The 12,495-nt window shown below is 31.7% G+C and overlaps 1 protein-coding gene and 1 long non-coding RNA gene across 10 annotated transcripts in view; both read right to left on the minus strand.

Moving 5' to 3' along the window:
- Positions 1-3,786: 3,786 nt before the first annotated feature.
- Positions 3,787-6,793, minus strand: LOC121124003 (uncharacterized). Its single transcript, XR_005866180.2, has 2 exons — positions 5,636-6,793; positions 3,787-5,585 (listed from the first exon to the last, which is right to left on the minus strand). It is a non-coding gene; the product is annotated as an uncharacterized lncRNA (long non-coding RNA).
- A 362-nt stretch (positions 6,794-7,155) lies between these two features.
- Positions 7,156-12,495, minus strand: part of LOC121124000 (matrix metalloproteinase-2) — a 45,932-nt gene continuing 40,592 nt past the window's right edge. For 7 of the 9 annotated variants that reach the window (XM_040719088.2, XM_040719087.2, XM_040719090.2 and 4 more), the window contains exon 5: positions 9,195-10,238. In XM_040719088.2, the coding sequence (XP_040575022.1) occupies positions 9,889-10,238 (350 nt within the window). In that variant the 3' untranslated portion in view covers positions 9,195-9,888. Of the gene's footprint in view, positions 7,382-9,194; positions 10,239-12,495 lie in introns of those variants that run through there. The other 2 variants (XM_071890893.1, XM_071890894.1) reach the window with 1 other exon arrangement.

The following is a 12,495-nucleotide window of genomic DNA, read 5'->3' on the forward strand; positions in this document are numbered from 1 at the left end:
CGTCGCCAGAAGATGCTTTTGAAGCTTTAAACACCATGTATTGGAGGTGTCTCAATCGGAGTGGAAAAAAGGCTTCGACAATTGGTTTGAGCGCATGCAAAAGTGTATAAATCATGCTGGAGAACACTTTGAAAAACAATAAAAACCATTTTTGATGATAAATATTCGCATTTTCATTATTAGGCCAGAAATATATATAGCAGCCTATGTATGCAATAAATTAGTATTTACTCCTTTGTAAATAAAGATTATTACTGAAATAGTAATTATTAAACTACATAAGTATTATATTAATATGGATTTATAAAAAATTTTAATTTTAGATTAAGTTTATTTATTATTATTAATAATAAGTATGCGTCCAGTTTATGATGATTTGGGACGTCATTTTCAAATTTACAGCGCCAATTAGTGTTCAAATAGATGAAACATACACAAGTTACTCATAAACAAAGGGGAGGATTACAAGAAAAGGTTTTAATTTTTTGCAACGAAAAATTGTAATTACTCGGGATATATCCAACTAATTAAGGTAATTTTGGAATCATTGCCTTATACAGCTAAAATTACATAATTGATATTATATAAAAATACAAAACATGCTGTTATGATTTTTTGTTAAGATACATTGTTTAAAAAAAGAAAAAAAAAACACAATAAAAACAATAAATTTAGCAATCTTGATCACCACATTCCCATCGCATTAAATAAATTCAAAGTGCGGCTATATTCCCATTATTTTAAAGTCGTCGAGAGCCAACTCCGCTATTCTTGGTGAAGGCCGGACACCGCTGAAATGTGCTGCAGAGATAAGAGTCTGTTGCCTGCATATCACCTTCGACACCAAATGGAATCCCTCGTTGGTTCCTTCGAAGCCATACAGAAGCTCATCTAGTAAATACGTGTATGCACCCTCAATATCAATCAAGTCGATAATGTAAGGTCTCCCACAGAAATGTCCGTCCAATTACGTCATTGATTGTGAGATCAAAAACTGTCATCTTTAGGTAGCATATCTTTTTCAATGTTTGAAAGGAGATAAAAGTTCTATATTTGCACAATAACGCCTTAATCATTATTTTGCATGAATGTATTATGGTAGACATTATTTTTAAATATAAAATATATATAAAGTTTTTTTCTAAAGCTACCCTATGGAGAAAATAGAGAATAACAAAAGAAAATTTTTGATTTTTTCTTCTGAAAATGTAAAAAATAATAGAGGCTATACGGGGATTATCAAATTTTCCTTTTTTTTTTCCCCTTTTTCTATAGAATAATTTTTAAAAAAAAAACTTTATGAACACTTTTTATAGCTTATAAAAACTATTTTATGCAAAATAACTAAAAATATTTTCTTAGTATATATAAATTTACTAAGTTGAGAGTTGATCGAGATGTGCCGCCTAAAGATGAATTTGTAGGACAATACAATTTTCTATAGGTCATTTTCATACTATACAACAACTTTTCTGTACTGTCCAAAATCGAAATTATACCCTCTTCTCCAGGCCTCTCACTATATATTGAACTGAACCATCTAACCCAACCCCAGATTTGTTTCTTTCAAAGTGTTATCTTGGACATATTTCAACTAGTATGAATCCAAATAAAATTTTCTTAACCATACTTTGATAACTGATGATAATTTGTCGATAGTTTGTTTAAGCGTACTTTGCAGCAAACCCAAACAGTTAATAAGAATAACTTACTGATAAGAGGTTTAGTAAGGACATTTTTTTAACATAATCATCTGAAAATAGTGCTTAGCACAACTTTTCTTCAATATGAATTATGACTTCAATTGCGAATATTAATGATGAAAAAAGTTCTACTTTGTTTGTTTTTGCCCTGTATTGTAAAAGAATCTAATTCTCTTAACAAATCTGGACTACAGGATAGGTTCATAACTCAACTTGTATTATTCAAGGTCACATCAAATGTTGCCAAAGCTTCAACAAAGACATGTACCTTGGAGTTTGCTCTCTCAAGCTGTAAAAGTAGAATAATTGGAATGTTTACTGAAAGGGAACCAAACAGAAAGGAAGAACTGGGAGTTACTTTTATTTCTACCCCTGCAAGGTATTCAGATTTCACCATAAAAATCCCTGATCAATGGTGGAAATATGCGGGGATCTTATTCGCATTTAACATTCAAGTTTCGAATAACAATAGGAAGTTTCGGAGTCGCCTGATACGCATCCATAGATACCTTAAAAGCCCCTCAAAAGTTCAATAGTTGTCTTTTTTTTACCATTGAAATTATGGCTTTATTTCTCTTTTTTTATTATTAAAATTTTAATGTGAATTTTTAGGATTATTTTCATGCTTTTTTTTATACCTATGGAAATACTTCTATCTCCCAACAAATCCTCAGATTACTCTACGTCACTTTTTTCTAGAAAATGAAAGAATAATGATAACAACTTTATAAAAAAACACAAACACTATTCATGTTGGCAACAACAACAAAACTGGACCGCTATAAAATGCTTAAGATGTACTAAGTCATATTTATAACTCACAAGCAAATTCTAAGCAAGAGTTTTTCTCATTCATGTCCACAAACACTTGTGGGTACATTTTATACTTAGATAAAGCTGATATCCTCAAAAATGAAAGAGTAATGGTAACAGTTTTAGAAAATTTAAAAATAAAACACTGTTCAGGTTGCCAACAACAGAAATTGTACGCTAAAAAGTGCAAAAGATTTACAATTCCACACATAACTCTGATTACACTTTATAGGTACTTAGTTATAAAACGTTCAGAACTAGTAATGTCAATCGTGTGTACTTTTTAGCTGGCCCGTTTCTTTGAATCGGTAGTCTGTAGAATGCATTTTCTATTCCTCAGCTGTTTTCATTCATGTTTAACTCCTGTATAATGAACTTCATTCAATTATATTCCAAACCAGATTGAACGTTCGTGTCTACTCATAAAAGACGGAGAGTAACCTTGAGGATTTGTTGTGGAGTGAAAATTGTAAGTCTTTGTTGCTCTCGGAGTAGAATTGGAGATCAATGCATGCCCTTGTATTTGTCATATGGGATAAGTGTTTCTTTCCTTCCTCTCGCGGTTTCATGCAGATAAGGTAAAACCTAAAACGTCATAACAGCTAAGTTACTCTCTTCCAAAGCATTCTATAAATCAACAGATCATATAATTTACATCTCTCTCCACGAATGTAATATTTATTGCTAGTCAAATGAATGCTGTTCATTTCTCAAATTTCAGTTGTAATTAAAATCATTATTGTATAGCTTTTTTACGAGTATAAATTTCAAAAATTGAAAAGTATTTTTAGGGGATTTATTTGATTTTTTTTTTTTTTTTGCAAACATTTTTGATGCAAAAGTTTTCCCCATTCTTCTTAAGAATTATACTTATGTTTATATACTTTTAGGCAGGCGTTATTTTTTGTTTGTTTCTTGACTATGTGTGTATAGTAATAGAAAAGAAAGTAAACTTATTGTCAAGCGAAAAAAACTTTTAATCGAGAATATCACAAACTAAAAGAATGCCTTAGTATTTTTCTATTAATTTTATAATTTGTATTAGTTGTGGAACGTCCTAGAAAACAATAGATATAAATCAAACCGAAATAAATGATAAGTTATAATTTTTTTTTTTTTTTTTTTGATAAATGACGAACATATTGTCACAAAGTCTGTCTAACAAATGATAATTTTACAAAGATTACAGCAATCAACATAACTTTACTTTTTCAAACATATTTTTAATTATAATACTGGGCCCTCTGTTTAAAATTAAAAACATTTGGAATTTTACAAAAGTTCTTATATTTCAAAAAATATTATAGAATTTTAATTCATAATTAGAATCAAGGGATACCTTATTTATCTTTTCAATAGCCACATTTTGCCTTAATGACCATTTTCAGCCTGGTGCAGAACTTTGCACCGTAATTATTTACAAAGCTTGGCTCTAGGTCGGCTAAAGCAGTGATTATGGTAGCCTTCCTTTGGTTCTTTGTTGTGTATCGGACTCTCAAAATCATCCCCTTCAGGTCCTTAGAGATACCAAGTCCAAGAGGGGACAGTCGGGGCTATGGGGAGCCCAAGAGTCTTTGTCAAAAAACCTGGACCCTCAACACAGAATCAATTCTGAGTCCGATTAGACGTATCCTACTGCCATTACCAGGAATTTCCATACACTTTCTCATTCAGGTACTTGCATTAAGTATCAAAATTAAGCTTCTCATTGGACTTCCTGAAAATTAGTTTGCACCATCTATCTTTTAGCTCCGACAACCTCAAGCACCTGGAGATTAGCAAAGTACTACTGACATAGATAACATTATTATCCCGGACACCTTCGACTTAGTCAGGTAGTATCCATTGTCAATAGCAGCCATTTACTCAAAGCTCAAAGGGGTTTCATCTGAAAACAAGATAACAACATTACGTGGTTTCTTCATCCACTTGTTCAGGAGGATTTTGGACCGGGTAACACACTTTACTCGATCCAATGGCTTTAAACTCTGACAAAAAGTTTTACTGTAGGCTTTAAAGCTTAAGCTTAAGCATATGCATATAGAGTTCTAGTAAGCCGATATTGTTACTAATGTTGATAGTGTCTTTCTCGTGTGTATAACTAATCTTATGAACAATCACAAAGATGAAATAAAGGATTACCTAAAAGGATATTTATTCCCAATTTCTATGACATGATGTTAATATGTGACAACAGTTACGAATGTTTTATAATTTTTAGTTTATTTTGGCTCTTTTTGATTGTGTTCTTTAGCTCGTTATTTATCCATTTGGCTTTTAGTGCAGCCATGTAAAAGTTATGATAAGTGAGGAAGGACCAGAAGTTGCTCTCAAGTAAAATGTTCTTAACATATTTTGTCATCTCAGGTCCTGCACAGAAAAGTGTTGATGAGTCTGTATCGTATCTTTTCGGCCACAGAACATTTCACTGGTTTCAATCTCAGTTGCAAACACAGTTAGCTTTGTGCCTAGGTAACAGCATGTCTCACAAGAAGCAACATGCAACTTATTGAGAGTTCTTAAACAATATCCAGTAAAATATTATAATGCTTTGATTCTCTGAAGCACATCAAGGATGGGTTCAAAATCTACAAATTTGCACCATGATATCTCATCTATGATTAAGTTGCTCAATTGATCCTTTTTTTCCAAAGTATTACATCTCAATGCCAATAGCCTTCCTAAATTAGGAGAGAACCCCTCATTCACGTGGAACTTTGATATTCAGGCCTGTCTTGATGAAACAACAGGTATTTTGAACTTTGCCGAACTAAATATGTAGTACGATGAACTTTTGTAGTAGGCACTGACAGCAAAAAGTCTTGAATTTATTTGTATAGGAGCATTTGGTCTTTTCGACTGTATCACGGAGCTGAATAGATATAAGGAAATCTTGCAGTTTAGAAAGGTATGGCTACATTCAACAGATTATGTGTTTCACATTTGTCAGAGGTGTGAGTTTAGCCGTTTTTTCTTGCTGCAATCTTTTTATCGTCCAACTTTTGAGATACATATTTTGTTTGAGTTTTAGCATTAGATAAAGTTCTTCGAATTTGTCGGGTGCAGAGACTGTAGAGATATCCATGCAAATTAAGAAGAAATATAAATGTTTGGCTTACCAATTGTTGGAACATTGTATCAGAGCATAATAAGTTCCCCGGCCGTTTTCATTTCGGATGGGGATTTACCATGCATGGATAGCTCAGGAATTTCAGCTCTCCAGTGATCCATGATGTGGTTACGACGCTCTCATTTTCTTGGTTGGCTCTATTGGTTTTTTTTAAAGTTTCAACCAAACACAACATCCATTTCGAATAGAGCCTTTTCATGGAAAAATGCTCGTACAATATGAAGGCAACAGATTCTTTTCTAAGTCACACAACTTCACTTTCTGATGATTCAAGACAATTTTTTGTGGATTTTTTGATGTTTTCAGTTGTTGCCATCTCATTGGAACGTACACTGATTTCAGCATCATTGGTATCTCTGCAAACAGGTTTGAAGGCAGCAAGCCTACGTTTAATTGTTGTTTCTGATACAACAGAGTCCTCGTAACACGTTTCAAGCCATTCCATAGCTTAAACAGTATTTTTTCTCAATTAAAACGTGAAATTTGTTTTTGATCCATAGTTGATCCTCAGTTGTTTTCATATTTATTAAAAACCATTATTAATGAAACCATGGAAACAAACAACAATGTAATTAACTAAAAATATTTTTGTTTTTATTGGTAGAAATGAGATATAATAAAGATTAATTACACGAAAAATTATCAGTATTTTTCTACATACCTTTTTTTTATAAGAAAATGTCTAAGAAATATATTAATCCATGTTTTGTTTTTTTAGTGAACTATTAACGTTCATTTTTTTCATTTATTTTTATATTTTTTTACGTTGTTTGATCACATTTAACTTATAGTATTTTTCTTCATATTTAACCTTATTTGATTAATAGATAAACAAGTCATTTAATAGTTGGGGAACTAAAGAGTACCTCATTCTGTAGGATATTTTTTTACATTATTAACGATATTTTGACAAATATTTGGAATAATAAAGTAGCACATGGATGTGGACAGTGGTCGAGTTGTAAAATCAAGCCAGGGGGGGATGGTCAGTGATGGATTCTGATTATTTTGGGTCCGTGGGTTTCTCACAGTTACTGAATGTACAATTTTAACACAATATGTGAATATGCGTACAGGATTGATCTTATCTAGTAGTACACATTTTATCATTTTCAATCTGAAATGACATTACTGCAAAATCCTGGAGGAAGATCTAATCTCTGAACAGAGCAAACTGACTAGGTTTGGAAATTTAGGCAGAGCTTTGCTCTTTTCTATTGAGAAAATGTTCACCGTTGAACCCACTGTGAATAACCAGAACAGCCTCTACATCACATACAAACTTCCAGAAGATGTCTCATCTTCAGTTAGAAACGTCTTCAGAACAAAAAATCCAGGTGGAACTATAGTCTTGGGCTTGATTTGAACTGAATAAATTACCCATCGAGGCATTGAATGTCCATGGAAATTACTTCAAAGATATAATAGTGGTATAATTGTATCTGTCGCTGTATCAAGAGTTCAAAGTAAATATCGATTCTAAACCAATTAAAAGGGTATCGTTTAGAATATATCTTTAACTTAAATTATTTATTTATTTGCAAATAAAGGAAGAGGGATTGTTGTACATTATTAATCAATAACTTTATAAATTTATATTATATTCTGTAAATTTATGCAAGACAAAATATTTTGTTAGTTAGAGAACATCAAACCCATCATTACAGGAATTGTACTCATAACTTCTTAGTGACCACCGACCATAAAGGATGAATAGATAACTTTGGCACGAAATCTAAAGAATAGAAATGAGGCAATAAAGTAAAAAATTATTTAAAAAATATTGTTAAAATTTATGTGTTGACAATTAAATGATAAATTAGAAGAGAAATTGGGATGATCCAGAACATTAAAAGGGATGTTACAAGACACCAATAACCCTACTACGTCCAAATTGAATGATGAACCATTTAAATCTCCTTCGTCTCCTTGAATCTTGTGTTTCTTGAAGACTTTTAATTTGTTGATGTGATGGGAGACATTGGAGTGGTGGATTACTTGCCCTAAGGAACGAGATGGGTACGAGAGAAACCCCAAAAACGGCAAGATATACTTTTATTTTCCAAATCATAATTCCACACATCAGTACCTTTTATTGAAACCAATTTGATCTTAACAAAACAGACAGGAGTACAAAAAGCACGTGGCTCTGAAGAGGAGTGAAGGAAAGATCCACATATGTCCGTATGAGGGGGGAGGGTTATTATTTTGTGAAAAAATAACCACGTGGTTTATGAATGATCCTTTAGTCTTTACTGTTGTATCTCAGCTATAGATCAGATGAAGAAGATAAATGGTAAATAGTGATGAAATATAGAAGGAATACTGTTTATGGACAAAGAGTAAGAATTGACAGATCCAGGTTCATGAGTCTATTTCAAAAGGAGTCATTCACTAATAATATCAAAAAAAATCATATATATACATGAAAAAATTTAAGAAGACACCTTTTTTAGGGCTCAAAGTTGATATTTTTACTATGTATAACAGGGGCGTCCGCAAAATTATATATATTTTTTAAGGGGGATTTGTTTTTGGATTTTTTCTGAAAATAATTTCAAATATCAATTTTTTTGGGGGAAAAAATTCATAGTTGTTCACAAAAAAATTTCATATATCAAATTTTCGGAGCAAAATTTCATAAATTCATAGCTATTCACAGAAAATGAAATTTTCTAGAAAAGTATTTGATAAATTATTCTTTTTGGAAAAAAAATTGAAAAATTAAATTAAATTTTAGATATTAAATTTTCTAGTAAAAAGAAAAAATTCCTTAATTTGGGGTGGTACTACAGCCCAGCCACTGCGGACGCCCCTGTGAATATAGACAAATTTCCAATAAATCTTTGATGAAACTTCATAAATGGATTTACTACTAAATGCAAATGATTAACAATGATATTTGAATTTAGTGAAAGTATCATGTACTAAAAATCCCTATGAAATAGATAAATTTGGAGAATGCGTTGATCGATTGAAGATGGTAAAATGATGAGACAATTTATTAATTTTTAATGCTTAATAAATTGTCTATAATATGGCAAATAAGACTGTACAACGATGTAATAACATATGATAAAGACATTTTAAGATCAGATAGGCAATAGAGATATATATTTTTGATGGACAGTAAGGTTTAAGTCCTTTTAGGTATTTGTTGATCCCATTTTGACATCCAACAGTTCACTTTCCTTAATATTAATCAAAAAGGGTTTTCATAGTTATAAAACTTGGTTGTTTAGGCCCCCTAAATGACATTACATTATAATTAAAGGTTACACCATCTTGGAAGCTCAAAGTTAATATTTTGACTACATCAAATGAACAAATTTCCTATAGATTTTCATTAAACTCCATCAAATAGCTTGATGATTAAAAAAAGACAACAAAAATGACCTGAAGACTACTTGATGTCACTGATAAGCAATGATATTTGAATTAAATCAAAGTAATATGTACTGAAAATCTCTAGGAAATGTCTAAATTTATATATTTTTAATGATCGTTAAGTGATGAGAAAAGAAGAATATTTAGAGAAAAATATCTTATTTTTTCCATTGTAACAGTTAATTTATTGCCAACAATATGAAAATAAGATTGTCTAACGACGTAATCACATATTTTTAATACATTTTAGGATCAGATACATAATAAAACAAGGCAATTGAGCGATAAACTTTTTGTAGACAGTCCGATTTAAGTCTTTTTATTTTTTGGTTCCATTTTGACATTTAATATATTTGATATTTCCTCATTATTTTAAATGAAAAAAAAAAGGTTTTATTATCTTAAAACTATCTTTTTTAGCAGGAACGTCCGGATTTTATTTTGGGAAGAGGGAAGTTTTTTTTTCTACAACTAATGACCTTTTTTAGAAAATAAATGCTGAAAAAATAAAACAAATCCTTAAATTGATTTTTTTTTGGGGGGGGGGGCTAATTTTTGGCTATAGAAATTATTTTACTAAGTTTCTCCATTGGGGAGGGGGGGCTACAGCACCTCTAGTCTCCCCTTGTGGACACCCCTGTTTAGGGCCCAAAATAAAAGTTGACAAAATTGCGACACGGGGTAAAACGCTCATTAATATAAAACATAAAAATTACCAGTGGCGAAAATGTATGAGCTGTAAAAGCTATCTGGAACCATATTAAAGCATGAATCTAAGTCCTAGGATATAAGGAATTTAATATATATTGAGTAACAATAAAAATAGAAACATATTTGTGCATTAAATGAAAACTGTTAACTCAAATATAACAACGATATGACTAACAGCAACAAAGGACAGCCCCTTAGCATTGCCCCACTACTATCTTTATCAATATTGGGATTAGTTGAGAAGGGATTCGCCATGTTGCCACTAACGGCGCAGTCGCTCCAAAAAGAAGAGATGGGAAGCTCCTTCTCGATTCTCATACCTTGATCATTAAAAGGGTAATACACAGAGTCTTTAAAAAAGAAAGTTTTTCCATTTGTGGCAGTGAAAACAGAGTCTATATGGGATGGAACGCCCTGCCATACTTTTGATATGTTACGTGGATAGTCGAGCTCGACTCTTCGTTCGTCATCATCAAAGCGCCAGTATTGATGACCTGGAAGTAAATCATTTTAAACTATAAGAAATGATGAAAATAGAGGTTGTGTACAAGTTGGGATTTTGTACAAGTTGAGATTTTGTACAGGTTGCAACTTAAAAATGAGATGACTAATTTTAAACGAAGGATGTACTTTAGGCCGGTTTGTTTTCCAACTTTTTCCCAATTTCGATCACTGCTACTTTAGAAAAGTTGTGAATTGTTAAGAAAATAACCTATTTCCAAAGGATATTATTTTTAGGTAGCACATGTTTTCAAAGTATGAAAGAAGAGAAAAGTTATTTATTTACTAAATAGATATTAGAATAACGCATTAATCATTATTTTGCATTTATTAATTATGATAAGCATTATTTTTACCTATGAAAAAGATATAAAAAGATTAATATTATTATTTTATTAATGTAAAAAAATGATGCGCACAATATGCGGATCATCAAATTTCCCTAATTTATTTATCTTTTTTTTACTTTCATAGGAGAATTATACACAAAAAAAATTATATAACATTTTTTATAGGTTAAAAAAAATCTCCATGATAATTATTTAATGTAAAATAACTAAAAATGTCTTCTTAGTCTCGCATAAATTTACTAAATAAAGAGCTCTGTCTTTTTTTATAATTTAATGGAGATGAACAAACTCAAGATGACTTCCTAAGACACTGAAATTTAGCATTGGTAATTTTCATACCATATCACAACTTTTCTGCAGTAGCCCTAATCGAAATTCGAAAAAAAATTAAGAAAAAAAACTGCTCTAATGTGCAGATGAGAATTATGCTAATATTGCATATTCTAATGGGATCGGTCCTAGAACTGATTTCCTAATCAGTATTCCCCCACCCCCTTCCTTTTCAGTCCTTTTTTATGGGTCCAATCTTTTTTACCTTTCAACGGTCCTCAAGACCGATACGTCGCTCCTTCAGTCCTAGCTATCTTTTTGCTTTCTTAAATCCTAGCTAGGATTGAGCAATACATATAAAAGCAAAGAAAATATTGAGTGACAGCTAATATGTAAAATAATTAGTTCTAGCCACACACCTCCCAATTTTAAACTTCAGCTATGTCATTTTGAAAGAGGTTATGTTGAGCAGCTGAAAGGACTTATTAACAACGACATTTCAGCTATTGAACTTACTATAAAAAGCCGATAAGGACTCGTATTAGGACTGAAAAATTTTATTAGGACCGGGCGGATAGGACTGCCGTCTCTTTAGTTTTATGGACCGACCAATACTATTCCAAATAACCGATTTGAACAAATCGTACTAATTTAAAATTCTAACATGACACCAGATCTGATTTCAACTTCAATTTCAACTCATCTAACATTATTATCTGTGGAGTTATTTGCGTTTCAACAATTAAGCAAATTTTAAATAATGAACAAAAATCGTTTTTTGTTCATTATAAATTCAAGCAATTAATTGATATTCATAAATCCCACCTATAAAGACTCAGGAGATAAAGTGCCATTAATTTAATTTTAATAAAACATTATGTCAAACCATTTTTGATTACATATATATACTCAACGACGATCGTACGTTCCTCGCTACTCCAGCGAATGATAGTAACTGACTATATTTTAAAAAACTGCTTTGGAATCTCGCCTCCAGAGTGAAATCACGCTATTATTTCTTTAGCTTGACTGCCATGCATCACACAAAATGAATTTTATATTAATTCACCCTGAATTATTCATAAATACATAATCACTTTGTAGTTTGTCATCATGGAAGTCAATAGTTGTTGATCAGAATGGCCTATATTGTACAGGGTGGATCTTATCTAGTGGTGCACTTAATTTAAACTTTAATAAATTGGAAATTTAATCGTCCATTGTCTTCAAACTTAGTTTTGTGACGCAAGATTCCTTATGTAAAGGTTCGACTCGATTAAAAACAAAATAATCGAGAACGACTAAAAAGGAGTGATATTTTGGAGATTCTCTCACGCTGCATGTCCTTATGGCCATAGGTGAGGCTTCAGTGAGACATGTCTTCAGAACAAAAATTGAGCCAGAACCATGGCCTTAGGCGTTGTGGGCAATACAGGCGAAGTCAGCCCTCTTACTTTTGTGGAAATGAAGGAGGGTCTCAATGTAGATGCTTACATCGAACTTCTGGATAAGAAAGTGCTACATTGGGCAAGAGAAAAGTTCAAGGACAATATTGTATTCAAACAAGACTTTCTTGACTTTTAGGACCACAACATGTGGCTGCACTCCTCTCTGGACACAAAGCCCTAGA

Source organism: Lepeophtheirus salmonis, chromosome 9 (genome assembly GCF_016086655.4).
Source record: "Lepeophtheirus salmonis chromosome 9, UVic_Lsal_1.4, whole genome shotgun sequence".
NCBI lineage: Eukaryota > Metazoa > Arthropoda > Copepoda > Siphonostomatoida > Caligidae > Lepeophtheirus > Lepeophtheirus salmonis.